Here is a 21,208-nt window from a genome sequence, read left to right as displayed (position 1 = left end):
TGGCTAAAATTAACAACTCAGGAAACAACAGACCCTTGTGAGGATGTGGAGAAACGAGAACCCTCTTGCGCTGTTGGTGGGAATGCAAACTGGTGCAGCTGCTCTGGAAAACAGTGTGGAGGTTCCTCAAAAAATTAAAAATAGAACTACTCTATGACCCAGCAATAGCGCTGTTAGGAATTTATCCAAAGGATTCAGGAGTGCTGATTCATAGGGGCACATGTACCCCAATTCATAGCAGCACTTTCAACAATAGCCAAAGTATGGAAAGAGCCCAAATGTCCATCAACTGATGAATGGATAAAGAAGATGTGGTTTATATATACAATGGAATACTACTTGGCAATGAGAAAGAATGAAATCCTGCCATTTGCAGCACTGTGGGTGGAACTGGAGGGTATTATGCTAAGTGAAATAAGTCAGAGAAAGACAGATATTATATGTTTTCACCCATGTGGAACTTGAGAAACTTAACAGAAGACCATGGGGGAAGGGAAGGGGAAAAAATAGTTACAAACTGAGAGGGAGGGAGGCAAACCATAAGAGACTCTTGGATACTGAGAACAAACTGAGGGTTGATGGCAGGGGGGACGGGGAGAGGGGAAAATGGGTGATGGGCATTGAGGAGGCACCTGTTGGGAGGAGCACTGGGTGTTGCACGTAAGCGATGAATTGTGGTAATCTACCCTCAAAACCAAGAGCACACTGTACACACTGCATGTTAGCCAAATTGACATTATATTTAAAAAAATAAAAATTTGGGGCGCCTGGGTGGCTCAGTCAGTTAAGCGTTCGACTTCAGCTCAGGTCATGATCTCGCGGTCTGTGAGCTCGAGCCCCGCGTCAGGATCTGTGCTGACAGCTCAGAGCCCGGAGCCTGTTTCAGATTCTGTGTCTCCCTCTCTCTCTGACCCTCCCCCGTTCATGCTGTGTCTCTCTCTGTCTCAAAAATAAATAAACGTTAAAAATAAAAAATTTAAAAAAAATTAAAAAAAATAAATAAAAATTAAAAAAAATAATAAATAAATAAAAATAAAATACAATACAATAAAACAAAATAAAATAAAATAAAAGACATCCTTACATTTCCTAGTAGGCATGTGCTAGTTTTGCTCATTGACTAAGATTAAGCAGGAAAACTTTCGCTTAAAAAAAAAAAAAAAATAGTCAAGATAGACTGGGGTTGGAGGAGATTTCATAAAGCAATGATAAAGAGCTGAGACCTGATGGTCTCTCTAGGATCAAATACCTGAGGCCAAAACGCAACAGTAAGTGGCTGGAAACAATGAGCAGCCCCTAGCACACCTCTAAGTGTCATAGCCAGACCCCAGAGCCACGTCTTGTGAAATCCCAGTGCAAATAGGGGACTACTAACTGAAACAGTGAGATGCCGTTTCCAAGAGAATGGCAAATATAAAACTCCGAAAATATTAAGTATCAGTAAAGAAGTGGGGAAGGGGGCTGCTCCCCTACATCCCTGATGTGTGTGAGTTAACACTTCTGAGAGCAACCGGAAGTAGCTTTTATATTTGGAATGTGCATACCTTGTGACCCTTGAACTTCCAACTCCACCCTCAAGTCTGACCCTGGAGCAATGGTTCTCAAAGTGTGGTCTGATACCTGAGAATCTTTCAAGAAGATTGTGATGTTAAGCCTGCTTTCACAATCAGCTTTATTTGCCTTCTTACTCTCATTCTTTTATGAGTTTAGATAGTGAGTTTCCAGAGGCTACGGACATGGGATATTGCCACATAATGAATGAAAAGCAGATGTGAGAATGCAGTGGTCTTCCATTAAGCTAGACAATAAGGAGATCTGGCAAAAATGGAAAACGCTACGCTTCTTATAAGATTTTTGTTTTTGAAGTTTTTTAAATGAAAATATATATGTTTCACACATATGTGAAAAAATAACACATTTTAATGAAAATATATGACAATATGACATGTAATGGGCTTCTTATTATTTTAAGTTCATGTTTTCACAATTTGTTTTAATTTTTAACATGATAAATACTGACAGACACAATCCACAAACAAAAGTTCTTTGAAATCTTCAATAAGACTTAAGAGTGTGAAATGTCATGAGACCAAAAAGTTTGAGAACCACTAACCACTGATCTAGAGAAACACATTTTGCATGAGGAAGCACATCCAAGGATGTTCACTGAGCCACTGTGTATAGTAGGAAAATGCAGAATGAACTTCCATGTCCCTTAACAGAATAGTTGAATGAACTGGGGTGTAGTCAGACTACGGAAAATGATGCCCCACCAAAAACAGTGAGGCAGATACATCTACGTGCACCAACGTGAAAATATCTCCAGGACACACTGCAGATAAGTGAGCAAATTGCACACTGTTAATACGTGGCATAACATTTTCTTAAAGATTTAATAATAACGGCAGCGCCTGGGTGGCTCAGTCGGTTAAGCATCTGACTTCAGCTCAGGTCACGATCTCATGGTCCGTGAGTTCGAGTCCCCCATCAGACTCTGTGCTGACAGCTCGAAGCCTGGAGCCTGCTTCAGATTCTATGTCTCCCTATCTCTTCTCTGCCCCTCCCTCACTCACTCTCTCTCAAAAAAAATTTAAAAATTTAATAATAACGAAATGCAAATAAAATCATGTTTTTTTCCACGGGAACACAGAGCAGCACAAAACACTAACAGTACACAGTAATGGTAGTTACTTACCTCTGGGGAGTGAGCAAGGGCAGGGCTTTAATTTTCTCTTACTGTCTGAACTTTAACATAGACACACACAAACACACATACTTACAGACGTGGCAAATTCGAATTTGGGAAATCTGGGAAACTCCCTCCACTATCCTATCAGCAGCAGGTGGTGAGACCTACTGGCACTGGGGCAGGGAGCATCTCAGGACAGCCTCATGCCCACAGCCTGTCTCATCAGCTGAAGCACTGAGGTCATGTACAGCTTATTCATACTTCCTCCTGGAATATTCACCACTTTCCAAACCAACTTGGAAATCGTAATTCTTCTCAAAGCCCATTCATAATCTGTTTCCCAAAGACAGAGGAATAGCAGTGATCAAAATATGGAAAGTAACCTTGATGACACCCCAAAATGTAGCAATAGACTGGTTCTTGCAACTATCAAAACAAAATGTCCAATAGTTGAGATAACCTGACAAGTTCCCAATAAGGACCAGCTGATAATGATCCTCTTCCTGTAATCCAATAACATTTTAAATATTTAATACGGTGTGAAGAATTTTTCTCCTAAAGATGCAACGATCTGCCCTAGGCAAGTCTGTTGCTTCAACTGCTGAGCTTTGCACTGGTTTCTTAGCTCATGATTCTAATATTCCATGATTGCAGTTACTTAATTGACACACGTATCTCCTTGCACCTAGAAACAAGCCAGTAGGAAAGCAATAACAGAAAGGTCTGGTGTTTTACAAGAATAGACCAGAGGGACGATACACATAGCCTGAAAACAGGCTCACTTACATAAGAGTTTGTAGTAAGAAAACCACCATAGATTGATGAGTAAAGAATAGGTTCCTCAATAAATGACATGGGGGAATAAAGGGGGGAATTAGCTACAATCTTGACTTCCACCATCAAAAGAACAAAACAGACTGAAGGGGTAAAGGTTAATAAATAAGATCACTGAAGATAATGAAGAAAAAGGAGATGGTTATTTAAGTGCTGTAAGGAGGAGCTATATCAATCTCATCATTACAGAATTAAAGAAATTAAAAAAATGGGCAGTTTGACAACTTAAAACAACTGCTGCTCATCAAAATGAACCACAGCCACAATTCAAAGGTCACAGACAACTGAAAGGAAGATACCTGCAAAAAAAGAGAGCCAAAAAATATCTGAAACTATGTTACCCATAGAGTTCATAAAATCCATTGAGACCTCAACATCCTGGGGCACCTGCATGGCTCCTTCAGTTAAATGTCTGACTCTTGATTTCGGCTCAGGTCATGATCTCACAGTTTGTGGGATTGAGCCCCGAGTCAGGCTCTGCACTGAGCCTGCTTGGGATCCTCTGTCTCCCTCTCTACACCTCCCTTGCTCCAGCATGCACATGTGCTCTCTCTCTCAAAATAAATAAACCTCAAAAAAGTTAAAAAAAAAAAAAAGAAGAAACCAACATCCCCTCTGAAAGATAAGCAAAAGACAAGAACGAGTCACAGAACTATACAAATGGTAAAAATACCTATGGAAAAATGTTCAACACAGTAATTGAATAAATGTGACCTAAAACAATGGTGTACTTGTATCCATCTACTAAACTGTCAGGGACCATCGCTACATGCTGCTGGCGGCGATGAGGAGGGTACTCTCCTCACTGCTGGTGGAAGCGGCAGGGACCATCCTTCCGGAGGGCAAGCTGCCATGCCAACCAGTCCTGAAACTGTCTGCACACACTTTGGCCTCATAATGAGACGTACACAATTTGTTGAAATACTGAAATCTTTATAGTGAAGAGGTTTGTGTTCAGGTGTATTCTGCACAATGCTATTTATATTAGCAAAAATGTTGTGCAAGGGTTAAATTTTGATATTCCTATTCAACATCCAGTTTGGTAGCCACCAAACATCAAGTTTAAGAATATGGCAAAATGGGGCACCTGGGTGGCTCAGGTGGTTAAGTGTCTAGCTCTTAACTCCGGCTCAGGTCTTGATCTCACAGTTCATGGATTTGAGCCCCGTCTTGGGCTCTGTGCTGACAGTGCAGAGCCTGCTTGGGATTCTCTCTCTCCCTTTCTCTGCCCCTCCCATGCTTAAGTGTTCGGTCTCTCTCAAAATAAATAAACTTAAAAAAAAAAAAAAGAATATGGCAAAATGGCTCTGAATTAGTGTTTGATTGTTTTTTTTTTAAGTAGAAGCTGTCAGCTATGTATATATAAAAAGCCAAGGCATAAAATACACCAAGATGTAACAGTGGCTAACACTGGTGGTAGAATTACTACCAGTTTCTCTTCTGCACTTCCCGTATTTTCTACAGTAAGCCCTATCTTTACAATCAGACACACACACATATATAAAGGAGTACGAGCTTTAGAGAGGATGAATAAAAAATACAGAAGAATGAAAACCCCTTTCCCAACACGCCCGTTGTATCCCACACAGAGCCAGGCTTGCCTCGGTAGCACATGGGTTCTCTGTAGGTCCCTCCTCCCCCACCCCTGGCCACCTATGTCCCCACGCTGCCCTCCTCACTCAGCCAGGGCCCAGTGGGCATGGGCCTCAAACTGCCTACCCTTCTCCACTCTGGACCAAACTCACTGCCTCAGTTAGGGGTTTGAGACAAAAGCAATCCAAGGGAGCAATCTGCAGCAGAAAGGTGGTGTTTGCATGGTTTTTAAAAAGGATGCTGCCGATCCAAACTTGGAATCTGCCAAAGGTCCAAGATGTATTTTCAGTTTTTGCTAGGGATGGGAGTTCCATCTATTTCGAAAGAATAGACTTCCCCACCTCAAGTTTCATTTTCTTTCCTTCCTTTTTCTTCTTGGGGTAGGAATGGGGAGACACAGAAAGGGAGGAGTAAATAATCAAATATGGATCTAATTTACTGGGACTCTTCAAGTCAGGGAACATTGTGCACTGAAACAGAAACAGAAAGAAGGCCTTCCCACCAAAAGCAGATGAGGGTTCCTTTTTCTCTGCATCCTCACCAACTTGTTCTTTCATGTTTGTTTTTTTTATTTTTATTTTTATTTTTTTTATTTTAGCCATTCTGACCGGTGTGAGGTGCTCATTGTAGTTTTGATTTGCATTTCCCTGATGAGTGATGTTGGGCATCTTTTCATGTGTCTGTTGGATGTCTGTACATCTTTCTTTGGAAAAATGTTCATGCCTTCTGCCTATTTTTAATCAGACTGGTCTTTTTGTTTTGTTTTGGTGTTGAGTTGTATGAGTTCTTTATGTATTTTTGGTAGTATAACCCCTTATTGGATATATCATTTGCAACCATCTTCTCCAACTCAGTAGGCTGCCTTTTGTTTTGTTGGTGGTTTCCTTGGCTGTGCAGAAGCTTTTTACTCTGATGTAATCCCAACAGTTGATTTTTGCTTTCATTTCCCTTGCCTTAGGAGGCCTGTCTAGAAAAATGTTGCTATGGCTGACGTCAAAAAAATCACTACTTATGTTCTCTTCAAGGTTTTTTATGGCTTCAGGTCTCACATTTAGGTCTTTAATCCAATTTGAGCTTATTTTTGTGTATGGTATTAGAAAGTGGGCTAGTTTCATTCTTTTGCATGTAGCTGTCCAGTTTTCCCAGCATCATTTATTGAAGACACTGTCTTTTTCCCACTGTAAAAATGATATAGCCACTGTGGAAAACACTAGGAGGTTCTTCAAAAAACCAAAAATAGAAATACCATATGATTCAATAATTCCACTACTGGGTATTTACCCAAAGAAAACAAAAACACTAATTTGAAAAGATAAAGGCACCTTATGTTTATCACAGCATGATTTATAATAGCTAAAATATGGAAGCAACCTAAGTATACATTAATAGATGAATGTATAAAAATGTACATACATACACACACACACACAGAATATTATGCAGCCACAAAAAAGGATGAGATCTTGCCATTTATGACAATCCATAGATGGAACTAGAGGGTATTATGCCAAGTGAAATAAGTCGGACCGAGAAAGACAAATACCATATGATTTCACTCAGGTGCAGAATCTAATAAACAAAACAAATGAATAAGTGAAAACAAATACATGAAAAGCAGAACCATGCCTACAAATATGTAAAACAAACTGATGGTTGCCAGAGAGAAGGGGGCATGGGGGGACTGGCCAATTGGTGAAGGGGAGTGGGAGATAGGGGTACCACTTATGGAATGAGTAAGTCATGGGAAGAGAAGGCACAGCATATGCAATATAGTCAGCGATACTGTGATAGCACTGTATGGTGACAGATGGGAGTTACACTTGAGGTGAGCATAACGTAACACAGAGAGATGTTGAATCACTAGCTTGTACACCTGAAACTAATGTAACATTGTGTATCAACGATACTCAAAAAATAAATAAATAAATAAAAAGAATAAAACAGAACAAATGCTGCCTGGGCAAGTTCTAGTTGTTTTAAAAACCAATCTCATCGTTACTAAATGTTTGCTTTTCATCTCTCAGTTCAATTCCTTGCTCTACTATTGTTATTCTAGTCAGTTCCAATGATAATATACAGAGTATTCAAATATTTTTATGACAATTTTTTAACACTAACTCTTCCAAGATACATAAAATTCCATTTTTACAGAGATTCAATCCTTCTGACATCCCTGCTCATTCTATTCCTTCACACACTCTGTTAAACGCCTGCTATGTATCAAGTTTTATGTTGGAGGCTATGGATGGAGCAGTCAACCAGAGAGGACAGGTGGTTCCTGCCCTCAGTGAACTTACAGTCTTAGGGGGAGACAGTATTTAACAAATACTTACACAAATTACCTAACTGTAACTTGTGGTTAAGTGCTAGGAAGGAAACTTATAGATGCTATGAGAACACATCAGGAAGCCCACTGACTATTATAATTTTACTCCTGAAACAGGCTATTTCTTTCTTAAAGCTGGAAGCACATCAAAATGCCTCTTCCAATCTTCTGATAGACTCACATTTAGAGGGAGGTAGTGGTGGAGGCTCTTGTTTGTTTTGTACTTGCAGTAAGAACACAGGAATGCACAACTATCCTGGAAAATGATTTCATCCTGGAAATTGATACTGGTTTCTTCTTTCAATGTAGAGAGGAGGGGCGTATTTACAAAGACTTATATACAAACAAACCTTGTATTTAATTAATAGAAGAAATTTCGGGGTGGCTGAGTGGCTCAGTCGGTTGAGCGTCTGACTTCGGCTCAGGTCATGATCTCGTGGTCTGTGAGTTCAAGCCCCGTGTCGGGCTCTGTGCTGACAGCTCAGAGCCTGGAGCCTGTTTCAGATTCTGTGTCTCCCTCTCTCCCCCCACCTCCCCACCCCCCACTCATGTTCTGTCTCTCTGTCAAAAACAAATAAACATAAAAAAAATTTAATAGAAGAAATTTGGAAAGAACCTAGATGTGCATCATTCAGAGAGTGCTCAGATGAATTATGATAAGGATATACTATGTTCTGTAAGAACATGGATGGAGGCAAAGACAAATACCCTATGATTTCATTCATATGTAGAAGTTAAGAAATAAAGAAAAAAAAGAGACAAATATACTTTTAAAAAATGTTTATTTATTTATTTTGAGAGAGAGTGCTTGCACAAGCAGGGGAGGGTTAGAGAGAAGAGAATCCCAACCAGGCTCCATGCTGTCAGCAAGGAGCAGGATACAGGACTTGATCCCATAAACCACGAGATCATGACCTGAGCTGAAATCAAGAGCCAGATGCTTAACCAACTGAGCCACCTGGGTACCCCAAAGTACACTCTTAAATACAGACAACAAACTGATGGTTTCAAGAGGGGGAAATGGGTGAAACAGGTAAAGAGGAAAAGGGGACACTTGTCGTGATGAGCACTGAGTAACATATGGAAGAGGTGAGTAATTACAGTGTATACGTGAGACGAATATTAACACTGTAAGTTAACTACACTTGAGTTAAAGACTAATAGTAAGGCAATGCCTATGTACTAACATGGAATGCTCTCCAAAACATACTATGTGGGGAAAAGCAAACCACTACACATGACTCAATTTGTTTTCAAAAGAATGCATACACCTGTTGTACTAATGAGAGAAAGCGCTTTATGGCTGTACCAGGTGTCCGTGGCGATTACCTCCGGCACATGATGGAGGAGGTTTACGCATTATTTACCGTGACAATGTATTTAGGTACTATTCGTACAATAAAAATACAACAGTTAAGACAAAATTCACCCTGAAAAATTTGTACTCGTTGGCAGCCTCCCCACTGCTTACTGGAAGCAGTGCCCTGTAGAAACAGCCACAGAGTGGAGCCAGCCCGGAGAGACCAAACCCCTTTGTCCAGAACCGTGGGTGTTCACTGGGAGGGCAGCAGGGAGGGAAGAGCAGACAAAACACCCCTTCCCAAGGGCCTGCTGGCTGTCCCCGCGGCTCATGTGCTCCAGCCAGCCGGGCTCAGGGCAAGCAGCATATCCTGGCAGCAGACGGGAGCTCTCCTCTCCCAGGGCTGCCTAACGTGCCAGATTACGGCACCAGAGAATCAGAGCGGTCCCTGAGGAGGAGTATCTCAGCATCACGCCCTGAACAGCCCTAAGCCAAGGGCACCGCAGACCCTGTCAAAAGACTTCCAAGAACATAATCCCATTCACGTTGAAAGGTAGCACTTTTCTTCAATAGTTTGGATACATACTCAGAATCTGAGCTTAAAGGCCATGTAGTCTACTTACGTTTGTATTCTACACAGAGTTGTCACCCACATGTTTCCTAAACTCTCTCTGAAAACAGGTGTGTTAGGCACTGAGGAGGGCACTTGTTGGGAGGAGCACTGGGTGTTGTATGTGAGCAAAGAATCATGGGAATCTACCCCCAAAACCAAGAGCACACCGTATACTCTGTATGTTAGCCAACTTGACAATACATTATATTAAGAAAATGAAAGAAAAAAAAAAAAAAAAAAAAAAAGAATGAGGGGCCTTCTGTGGCCCAGAACTTTGTCTCCCTGCAGCTTCCACACTGGTGACGTGTGTGTTCTCTGAGCCACAGGGAATGACATTCATCTGCCCTACACAGTAGAGGTAGAGCCCTTCAACATTACAAACACAGCTCCCTCCCTGCCCCAGAACACTGCAGAAGGGAACTGGAGGCACCTGGAATATAACCTAGACTTCTAAGTCAAGTGAGGCAACTTGGCTCTGTCTCTTGATAACCCACATCCGTCAATGCTATTATCCGGGGCAGACGTCAGGAAGGAAACCATGACAAGGCATGACTTGGATTTTTAAAAGACCTGGGAATCCCGGCGACTGGGAATCTCCCTCTCCATACTAGGGACCCCACGCTTCTAGCTGGTGAATTCCAGGCACCGGGTAGGACCTGCCAACTGCAACCTCTGGCCTGACCTTGGTATGTGAACCTGGCTTCCCTTCTTCCATCCTTCCCCTTTCCCAGAATGCCCCTGCTCCCCCTCAGCCCAGCTGCAGTCCAAGAGAGGACCCCAGAGCATCCTGAACGTGCTCCAGCATTTCCTTCACCACATTTTGACTGAGCGCCTGTGGCGTACAAGACATAACGCCAGACTCGGAGAGAGAAAAAGTGAGGGCTGGTCAAACAGAGCGTCCGTTCTGCCTTGACGGGCTCCCACCACGTGATCGTCCCAGTCCGGTCACAATTACATTTAGACCGTCTTCTGCTGCGCGCCAGGTGATGTAAAATTGAGTGGTTGTTCTTCTCCATGCCCAACTTACCCTCTGGGGAGCAGGGCCTGGAGTGTTTCAGGAGAGCGGAGTAGAAGCATCGGGCCCAACCAGACCAGGAGTTATCTAATTCTTACATCAGTTCAACAGTCAGTGGCTCACTATCCAAAAGCCTTCAAAATGCTCCCAACCACAACTCAGGGGTTAAGAAGTCCCCTAGCAACTCCTTCCAGAATGTTTCTGCTTGTACTTCTCTCCATCACGGGGCAGTCAGGATCAGTAAGCAGTCCCAGCCTCAGGCCGCTACAGGCGCTACCGGAGTTCCCTTTACCTTGACCATGGGCACCAGCCCCTCTCTGCTCGGCTGCACCTCATCGCTTCTATGATGACCCACACCTTGTGGGCAAATAGCAAGGTGGAGTCCCTTGTTGCTCCCCACCCCTGCAGCAATCCTCATCCCTGCAAGCAGCCCCTCATCAGGGCCCATGGGAAGTGAAGGGGCCAAAATCTCTGTGGAGGGGACTCTGTCTGCAGCCCTTGTGCCGGCACCCAGCAGGGCCTAAATAAAGGTCGTTCACTGCCCCACCGGTGGGTCCCTGTGGCCTGGGCAAGGTCTGTCCCTTTTTTTCTGAGAGGAGCCCGGTGGGCTGAACTAGTGAGAAAATGGGCCAAAGACTAAGGAGAAGCCTTTAATACAAAGCCTAATATGGTTTATCACGAGGACATTCTCCAGTCCTCAACACTCTGCTTCCATATGCATACACTTTTTTAATTCTAAAAAGTCTGTGCAAATTTTCAGATTTATTAGAATCTTTTCTTTAAAGTAAAAATGTTTTCTTAAAGTAAAAATTGTCACCCAGTTACAATCTGCATCCTGTTTTGTAGAAATCAGTTAATGGAAAATTTAGTTTTCAGAAACTGGAAAATAAAATTTATTTTATGCTTAAGAGGATTTTGGGGGGGCACCTGGGTGGCTCAGTCGGTTAAGTGTCCGACTTCGGCTCAGGTCATGATCTTGGGGTTTGTGGGTTCGAGCCCCGTGTCAGGCTCTGTGCTGTTAGCTCAGAGCCTGGGGCCTGCTTTGGATTCTGTGTCTCTCTCTCTCTCTCTGCCCCTCCCCCACTCACGCTCTGTCTCTGTCTCTCAAAAATAAATAAAATGTTAAAAAAAAAAAAGAGGATTAAAAAAAATTTTTTTTAAGTTTATTTATTCATTCTTTGAGAGAATGGGTGGCTTAGTCACTTGAGCATCTGACTCGGTTTTGGCTCAGGTCATGACTTCATGGCTTGTGGGACAGAGCAGAGCCTGCTTGGGATTCTCTCTCTCCGTCTCCCTCTGCCCCTCCCCTGCCCATGCGCTCGCTTTCTCTCAACAGTAAAAAATAAATAAACATGTTAAATTACTACTCTCTTTCTTTGTTATTGTTCTCCTTAATTGCTCTGCTTGTTTTTGCTTTTACACAAAAGCCAACATTACCCAAAAATCAATGCTGCCTGACATGACCCCGCTATACCAACTCCATGCATTAATTTATGTTACCTCTCTTCTCCTATCTAATGTCTTTCTTTCTGGCTTCATCTATGAGTACTGACAGGTCTTCCCTAGTCCTGCTGGCTTCATCCCACATGCCTGTCCTCTCCCTGGAAGTCCTGAAGCCCTTGAGAAGAATGGGGGTCTCTCCACAGCTTCACCCCAGTCCCTGCCAGCCTTCACCTGCTTGGTGCTCGGAGCGCGACACTGTCCTGTCACTGAGTCACACGCTGCTGAATGGCACCTGTCAGCATGTCTGTTCTAGCGCCCAGGCGGACGGTAAACTCTTGTTCTAGTGCCCAGGCGGACGGGAAGAAGACCATGCCTCAAAGTCCTTTCATGTCCCACTCAGCACACAGCAGTGCTGTGCACATAGCATAGGTCAGGCTCCTGCTGGGTAAGCCCACTTCCAATGCCAACCAAATGCCTCTCAGGCAGCCCATCGACTTGGATGTGTCGAGAGTGCTTCCAGTGCAGCTGCCTTCAGAATCCCTCTAATATGCAGGGTAGACATTAAGTTTGATCACAGAGAGTAACCAACTCCTCCCTCCTGGCATCAGATAGATGCCCAAGACTGTTGCTTCTCTATGACAGGGACCATGCATCCTTTACTCCTGGGTCCTTGGTCCAGCCCACAGCTGGTACTCAAGGAACACCTGCTGAAGGGAGAGATTATCTCCAGGACCCAAGCTACTTGCTGGTTTTCCTTTCTATTGGAACTCCCCAACTCCTGGCCATTTGGAAGGTGGAAGGATACCCCATGACTATGCCTGCCCAAAGACAAGGTGAACACTTATTTTCCACAATGAATTTGGCAATTTCCTGCCAAGTTTAACGACTTAGTGCTGTAGATCACAAAGTCAAGCTCACCACAACCTTTTCCTAATCAACCACCATTTCCAATCACTCGGGCCTGCAGCCTTTACAACAACTCTGGTCAGTCTCTTCCCTTCATGGCCCATTAAAAACTAGGTACCCAAGTGCCACTTACTGCTCCTTGATCTCTTTTAAGTCACCCTTCCCATCCTTTCCCTTCAAGTCCTGGCCCCCACCCAAGCGCAAGACCTCAAACAATGCCCCAGCTTCTGGCATCCGGCCTCCCTAGCTCCAACTCCCTTCACAGACCCTACATGTTACCATCAGGCTTATTAAGGACTGTTTTCAATGGGTCCATCCTCTGCTCAAACAGTAACTTTGCACTTTTGAAACCATCAAGTCTGTACTCTTCTGTTCTAACTGACCTGGACCCATATTCATGCTCATATCCCAAGAACTGTGACTAACCTTCCTGCCTCTCTCCTTCCAGGAACATGCAACATTCTCTGCGATCTCATAATCTTGGCAAAGGTCTCACCTCTGCTTATTCAATTCCCACCCATGCCCCAGAGCTCAGGACCAGCACAATTTCTCACATAAGCTTTCCCCAAGGCCCAGTCCCACGGGTGTCTCTTCTCCCTCACTGAACAGTCTCTAGCTGTCATACACTGACTTCCTGTTGACTCATAAGCATCTTTTTTGATGGTGTTAAGTCAGAACATCTGAGGAAGACCAGACTCTTATTGGCCATGTAATCCTGCCCAAACCATGAAGAATTCTGGTATCCTTCTGACATCTGCCAAGTGCAGTTCTCTCCCATGATTCACAACAACCCTGTAAAGCCAAAGTCTCTGTAAGGATCAACTAAATGTCAGGTAATGAAGAGCGCACACACTTTTCATGGAGTACTTATCCTCTATCCAGCCACTCAGGAACTTCTCTGCTACAAAATTTTAGGTAACTGCACAAATGTAGGGGTACGGGAAGGAGACAGGAGGCCGTTCGACAAATCTGATGGCAAGGGCACCGGTCCTAAGTGTGGGACATGAACACTAAGCCGCTGTCGGGATCAGTGGGGAGCAGAGAGAAGAACTGAGCAGTAGGGATGCAAGCAGGATCCACAGGGGTATAAATGAACCACGTGGATAAAGAATAAAACTGGGGCTACCTTTCTTCCCAACGTTCAATCCATCGCAGCCTCCAGGACTGCCAGGGGCGCGCAGTAAAATCACTTTCCGCCAGACCCCGGCACCTCGGAGAGCGCCGGCCAGGCCGACCCGCCCCTCCCCGCCCCTCTGGCCTTACCGATCGAGATTTCCTGCGCGAAGGCCAGCGAAATGAGCAGCAGGGGCAGCCCCACCGCGATGCACGTGACCATTTTATCCACTGCCAGCTCCAGCCGCAGCCCCTTGAACTTGGGCTCCGAGGGCTCCTTCAGCAAGAAGTCCGAGAACACGTACTCGGTGGCCAGGTGGGCGATAGCCATGGCTGAGGCACGCGGGTTCGGCCCCACTGGCGCAGGAGTGCAGGCGCCGGTACCGCCGACGTCTGGAGGGTTCGGAGGACTGCGCGGCGCCTTCACCGTCACCTGCCGCGCCCCCGGCTTTCGCTTTCCCTTTGCCGGCTCCCCGGTTGCTCATACAACCCACCAGCCTTTGTGTCTGCAGGCGCCCGGCTCCCAGCGAGCCACAGCGCCGCCGCCGCAGCTCGCGCCGTGCGCCCGGGCGCAGGAGCTCTCGCGCTCGCTCGGGCGCAGGCCCGCCCCCGAGCGCTCGGCCCGCGCAGGCCCCCGGGATGCGCGCGCCTCCTGGGCTCCGCGCCGCCCCGCCTCCGCAGGCGCGAGAACCTCTCTCCTCCTTCCCGCGACCCCTCCGCCCCGCTCCGGAGGCAGAAGCCGCCCAGGGCCGGCTAGCGCGCTCGCTCGCTCGCTCGCTCGCTGCGCCGCGCTCTTCCGGAACTACCGGGGAGCCAGAGATGCCGGGGGCGTGGAGTTGCCGGAAACCGCGGTGACGCGGGCAGCCTGCGCGCGTCCCCGGGACGCACCTCTGCCGAGGGGTCTTCCCCCGGGGCGGGACCTCGGGAAATGCTCGGCCCCTCTCGGCCTCGTCCTTCCCCTCTTCCCGGACCGGGAGTTTTGAAATCATTTCTGAAAGCGACCCCTCACCCTGGAGACAGGATGGTCCCCCTTGACGCCCCACTCGCAACACTCCTACACGGTGGAATCGGGTTAAAAGGAGCCGCAAAGGCTTCAAAGAGCAACGGCTTCCATAAGAGGTGTGGAGAAGAGGGGACTCTGGACCCTTCCAGGGGCTGGGCGCGAGGGGAGGCGCGAGGTCCGTGGTGAGCCGGAGCCTCCCGCTTCCCTTATTGCTGCCCGGTCCGCGCTTTGCCTCCAGCCTTCCCAGTCACAGCCTCGGGATGGGAGCCAGCTTCGGGTTGTCCGCAAATGAACGGGTGTGGGGCTGGGGACGGCTGCTCCCGAACCGCTTACGGGAAGTCAGCAGGAGCAGAGGTAGACACGAGGAGATGCTCTAGCGGGCAACATTAGGAGCTGACAGGACCTTTAAGCGAGAGGGCTCCTCGGGCTGGGCTGGGCTAGCCTGGGCTGCCTTCTCTGCCCTTTGTTCCTGGGCAGGTCCGTGCAGGCCTCCTCCGTGTGCCCTCAGGTCCCTCCAGCAGATCTCCACCCTGGACTGTCCTCTGAGCGCTCATCCAACAGTTTGCGCAACTCTGCCCTTGGATGGCTCACAGGACCTCAGACTCCTCACGGCCAGGACTGCAGCCCACCCCCCTTCCTCTCAACCGGAACTCCCGTCTTCCCCATCTGGCGGAATGCCCCACCATCCACCCCTACCACCGAGCCAGAAACCTCGAGCACCACCTCTCACGTTTCCATTTCTCCAGCTGCCATAACCAATTTCCGAATTCACTGGGCGCTTCTCTCCTAAATATAGAAAATCTGATGGTTTTTCTGCACCTGCATTTCCAACACTGGAATCCAGGCCACCACCCTATCTCCTTACCACATACAGGAGTATATCCCCTAGGTGTGGGAGCCACTTTGCTCCCACAGCTGCCAGAGGGAACTTTTAAAAGACCCAATCTGATCACGTCCCCCCCACCCCCCGCGCTTAAAGTGTACAATGGGTTTAGGATAAAATCCCTGTTTCTTAGCGTGGCCATTGCCTGCCTCCCCAAACTTCACACTTTCCCCTAAAGTCTTCCAAATTGGCCAAGCCCCTGGCCTCCTCCAAGCCTTTCCCTGCCCCAGACACCGCCATTGTAGCCTCTTTGCTTGGCCTTATGCACCCTCCTCACCTCAGCTGGATGTCATTGCCTTAGGAAAGTCTTCCCTGAGTAAATTAAACTGAATTAGGCCCTTTGTTGTATATTCTTGTTATGCTGGCACTACTGGTAGCTAGCTGCGGGCCTTGGAGAGTCAGCCCATCCTCCTGTGCCTCCGTTTTCTCATCTGTAAAGTGTTACGCCTCTTTGGATTGTGCTAAGAATCAAATGCGTTAACACATGTAAAGTGCCAAGAACAGTGCCTGGCGATTGATGGATGCTATGGGAATATTCTGTTATTTGTGCCCTCTATTTTTCCTTCTTTGTTTTAAATGTTTTATTTATTTTTGAGAGAAAGAGCACGAGTAAGGGAGGGGCAGAGAGAGAGAGGGAGACACAGAATCCAAAGCAGGCTCCAGGCTGCAAGCAGTCAGCACACAGCCCAAGGCAGAGCTCAAACTCACGAACCACGAGATCATGACCTGAGCCGAAGTCGGACGCTTAACCGACTGAGCTACCGAGGCACCCCTATTTTTCCTTTCTAATGATAATCACAATTACAATTTAACAGTATTCGTTTAACCATTTATCAATTTACTGTTTAAGGTGTCACACGAGTGTGTGTAACACTGCTTTTCAATAAAAAAATAGACTTTAATTTGTAGAATAGTGTTAGATTTACAGAAAAATTGAACAGATGGTACAGGGAGTTCCCATCTACCCCCACTCCTTCCTGCGTCCATTTCCCCCTCCCGTGAACATATTAGTATGACGTGTTAATATTAGTGAAAATCTAATTTATTCATATCTCCTTAATGTTTACCTAGGATCCTTTTTCTGTTGTAGGATCCCATCTAGGATACCACATTATGTTTCTTTGTCTCCTTAGCTCCTCTTAGCTATGACGGTTTCTTAGACTCTCCTTAGTTTTGATGACATTGCTTTGTTTCTAAGTGTAAGGTACATTTTGGGATTGAATGACACATCTTCTTCCCCGCCTGCCCTGCCCCCACCCCTGCTCCAGTGGAAAACAGTGGAGATAGGAAATAACAAGAGGAGAGATCTGCTTTAGAGAGGGCAGTCAGGGGAGCTCACAGATGAGCTAGGAAAGAGAGGGAGGGGAATGGAAGAGTATTCCAGGCATAGAAAGCAACCTGTGCAAAGGTCCTGAGGCAGGAAAGAACTAGCAGGGCACAAGACCTGATAAAAGATCAGGGAAGAGTTGGAGATGAAGTTGGAGAGGTGGGCACGGGCCAAATCAGGCTGGGCCTTAGACCAAGGTAAGGAGTTTGGATATAATTAAAAGTGAAATGGAAAGACACCAAAGGGTATTCCCCAGGGAAGTGACATGATCAGATCTGGAAGAACACCACTGCAGCTGTTGGAGCGGTTGGAAGGGACAACAGTGACAGTGGAGAGGCTGGTTAGGAGACTGCCGCAGTGATCCTGCTTGAGCAGGATTTGTGGCCTGCAGCCCAAACACATTTTTAATTTTCTAGCATAAAGATGGTTCTCAGATTCATGAAGATTCATAAAATAAGGTATGGAGAAGGCTATAACAAATTGCCACAAACTTGATGGCTCACATTTAGTCTCTAAGAGTTCTGGAGCTCTTAAATCCAGAATCATGCTCACTGGAACAAAAGGTGCCAGCAGGGCCAAGATCCCTCTGGAGGCTCTGGAGGAGAATTTGTTCCCTTGCCTTTCCCCGGTTTTAGAGCAGCATTCGTTGGTTTGTGGCCCCTTCCTCTGTCTCCAATGCCAGCAGCACAGTGTCCTGCTCCAGTTGTCACGTTGCCTTCTTCTATAGTCAAATCGCCCTCTGCTTCCCTTTTAGAAGGACACCGTGATTTTATTTATGGCCAATCTAGGTAGTCTGTCTCAGAATCCTTAACTTATTCATACCTGCAAAGTCCTTTTTGCCATAGAAGGCAACACAGGTTCAGGGATTAGGACACAAAATCTTTGAGGACATTATTCAGCCTACCCTAGAGGGCAAAAGAGAGAAGAGGGTCCAGTGTCCAGCCCTGAGGCATGCTAACACTTAAGTTATAAGGGAGAGAAGGAACTAGCAAGAGCCTGAGAAGGAAGAACAATTGAAGAAGGAAGGCTGGTGGGGGTTCATGTTGAAGAGCCAAGGGACCAGAGTGTGTTAAGAAGGAAGGAGCTGTCGACTGACTGTTGCGGAGAGGTGGAGGGCAATAAAGATGGGGAAGAAGCCACTGGAAATGGCATCATGGTTGTTGCTTTGACAACAGCATATTGGGATGTGGGAGCAAGGCACACTGGATTGGAAGCCCCTGGAATAAGTTGAGGAAAGCGGGAGGTGAGGTGGTTACAGGTTGCAAGTTCTGCTACGGAGGGAACAGAGAAACTAGGTTATGAAATTGAGGACAACAGCCCTCTGTTTTCTACTTTCAGTGGTGGGTACCGTTGACGACTTCCTCTCAGAGAGAAAACAAAATATTGAGGGAATGAAGTCCTTGAGCAAGTAAGAATGGTGAGGTCCAGAGCCAAGTGAGAGAGGGGCCCTGCCAGGAGCAAGGACACGTCCTGCATTGTCTGCATTGTAAGAGGAGATGTATCTAAATGTAACTGATTTTCTCAAAGGACCCCCGTATGGTACATTTCAGGTAACAATTTTGGGGGGGGGAGTCCTATTATTCCTGGAGATATATTGTTATTTTTGTTTCATTTCCTTTAGCATGTATAACTAAGATAATTGCTAAATCTAAGAGATAGTTCTCTTTTAACCAATCTCCTATGCCAAGTCCAGGGATTGGTAGTATTTAGTGAAAAAAAATGCAAATAGCCGTCTTATAATCTGGGAAACTTTATTAAAAAGAGAAATGGTATGTATGATCAAACTACTCTGTGGTTTCATTTTCATTTAAAAAAATAGACTAAGAGAAAAGGAAAAAATAACTAATTTGTTGTCTAGATGAGTTATAAATAAGGCATGTATCATAATTATGATTATGAAAGTATACAGCCTACACACGGATGAAAACTGTAGAGCACGCACTACAAAATCACATTATCAGTGGTTAGCAGGCTGGAATTCAAAATCCTTTGGGTACGCTGTTCGATATGACATTCGAGCAAACAACTACTAGCATTCGCATCCTGTCTGATACAAGACTATAGCTTCTATCAAATTACCCGTTTCCCCTCACCAAGATGAAGATGAGAAAATATGAAATATCCCGCCACCAGAGTATTTTTTTTAGGTCCTGCTCGTTCACCTGGACATCCAAATGATCTGCTAAAGCAGATATATTGATATCACTCATCTGGCATTGACATTGGCATCGCAGGGCACCTTGAGCTAAGGGCAATGTCTCAGTCTAGTCATAAGCAAAGTTGCTTTTATCAATCTTAACCTAATGTTTAGGCAGGCATACAGAGAGTATGGATTGCCTTGTAATGGGTTGACTTTAGCTGCTGATATTTTAATTTTACATTTGAGCCTTTCTGAAAACTGTAATGCATATCTTCAAAGCTGATTTACTGATTAAAAACTTCCCACTGGTATTCTCTTTTTCTAGCCTTTTCTTTTCTTTCTTTCGTTTTCTCCTCCCACAAAGGGCTATGTCTTTAAGAGGCATGGAATCAAGAATGTTTTAAGATCTCTTCTCGCAACCAGTCAGCTGCACTGATGAATTCTTTCTGGTGTTTTTCACATGATGAGGCAGTTTTTATTTCCTAGAAGATGCAGAAGATCCTGCTAGGTGAATGAAAAATCAGACTCAGAGCTCAAGTCAAGACTCGCCTTCTGCAAAGTTTCCCTCCCTCGTAGAATCTCTCACTCACCTTTTAGGGAGTCTCTGTCTCATCACAGGAGAACCTAGCCTGTGATTTTACAGCTTCCAGCCCTCCACATTCTCAACTATAAGTACAAATTCTCTAGATGATTTTTGGAAAAAAAAAAAGTTACAATGGAAACATTGTAAAAACATGTAAGTGAGGTGTAAACATTAAAGTATCTCTATAGGTTTGCATAAAAACAGCAGCAATTATTTTTTTAAAATGCTGATAACTTTGCCTTCTGTGGCAAACTGCACAGGCTGTTTATATTCAAGTGGAAAAGGCCAGGAGAGCTGGCAAAAAGCCTCCCCAAAACTTCATCTGATCAAATTCTATCAGCAGACACTGAGTTAGACATTTTCGTGAACTCCTCAGAAAGTTATTTTCCCTGGAACGACTAAGAGAAGCGGCTTACATAACAGTGTTGAAAAATCAGTGCTACTCCCGTTAGATGTCTGAGGACTTATGACTCTTTTCCCAAGGTCGTCCTTCTGGAAACTTGGGATGGTTAGCTGAGGAAGCACTGTCTAATCTAAGAATTATGAGAAATGGAAAATAAAGATCCCTTTCAGAGGGTTTCCCCACTTCAGCAAATTCATTCAGAGAACAGACCGAGTGTGTTTTCTCAGTCACACCTATTCTCCTTTCTGTTTTTCATACCTGAGGATTATTCACAGCCCATTAAAAAATAAATAAGTAAAAGCAAATTGCTTTGTGTTCCGGACGATCAGAGCCTGATCCAGGAATAATGTAAACCTTTCTCGATGAACGATATCTTGTCCAGTTTCCCGGCTGAGGAAGGCCAGCTGGGTCACAGAGCATCCGTGGGGAGTGCGCAGGACTGGACTTCCTGGTACACTGCCCGCCTCCTTGCAGAGTGCAGACTGAGGGAGAGAACCACTGTGGAGGCCAGGAGGAGGAGGCCGATGATGAAGAGGATGACCAAGGCTGCTTTGGCTCCCCTAGGACCCAGATTCTTGCCAAAGAAATAGAGCTGCTCCTTGCCAGGTTCTTCTGTGAACAAGAAGAGTTGAGGCGTCAGTCCTCTGCCTTTGCCCAGGGAGGGAACACCGACCATTCACATGCAGGATTCGGGGAGGGTATCATTACCGTTGGGGGGCACTGTGGACGCTGCTCCAGACGGAGACTTGGTGGAGTAAGGGATCCTGTTGTCTGCACAAAGAAGACAAGGTGATTGTTTTATAAACAACGGAAGTAGATTCTTTTCATGGCGTGAGTTATTTCAAGAGTTATTTCATTGTACCAATGAGGATTTTATCCCATTTGTATCCGCAAGTCTTTCTGAAATTCTCCCTCTTCTACTTCACACCGGTGCACATGCTGTTCTTACCCCATCTACCTTTCAAGCTTCTGGCCACCCATTAAGATCCAGCTGAAGCATTATAGCCTCTAGAATGTTTGCTCACCACCCCCCCCCC

At 45.5% G+C, this 21,208-nt stretch overlaps 2 protein-coding genes across 2 annotated transcripts in view; both read right to left on the bottom strand.

Moving 5' to 3' along the window:
* PANX1 (pannexin 1) overlaps positions 1 to 14,640 on the bottom strand; it is a 46,654-nt gene extending 32,014 nt beyond the window's left edge. The window contains exon 1 of the mRNA XM_060605332.3: positions 13,983 to 14,640. Within this exon, the coding sequence (XP_060461315.2) occupies positions 13,983 to 14,163 (181 nt within the window). The 5' untranslated portion in view covers positions 14,164 to 14,640. The remainder of the gene's footprint in view (positions 1 to 13,982) is intronic.
* Positions 14,641 to 17,740: 3,100 nt separating this feature from the next.
* Positions 17,741 to 21,208, bottom strand: part of HEPHL1 (hephaestin like 1) — an 82,663-nt gene continuing 79,195 nt past the window's right edge. The window contains exons 19-20 of the mRNA XM_060605331.3: positions 20,880 to 20,942; positions 17,741 to 20,783 (exon numbers count right to left, since the gene is read on the bottom strand). Coding sequence (XP_060461314.2) covers positions 20,581 to 20,783; positions 20,880 to 20,942 — 266 coding nt within the window. The 3' untranslated portion in view covers positions 17,741 to 20,580. The remainder of the gene's footprint in view (positions 20,784 to 20,879; positions 20,943 to 21,208) is intronic.

The sequence above is a fragment of the Panthera onca genome, chromosome D1 (genome assembly GCF_046562875.1).
Source record: "Panthera onca isolate mPanOnc1 chromosome D1, mPanOnc1 haplotype 2, whole genome shotgun sequence".
NCBI classification, from domain to species: Eukaryota; Metazoa; Chordata; class Mammalia; order Carnivora; family Felidae; genus Panthera; species Panthera onca.
The sequence above is the reverse complement of the archived record's forward strand: the minus strand, read 5'-3'. Positions and strand labels throughout refer to the sequence as shown.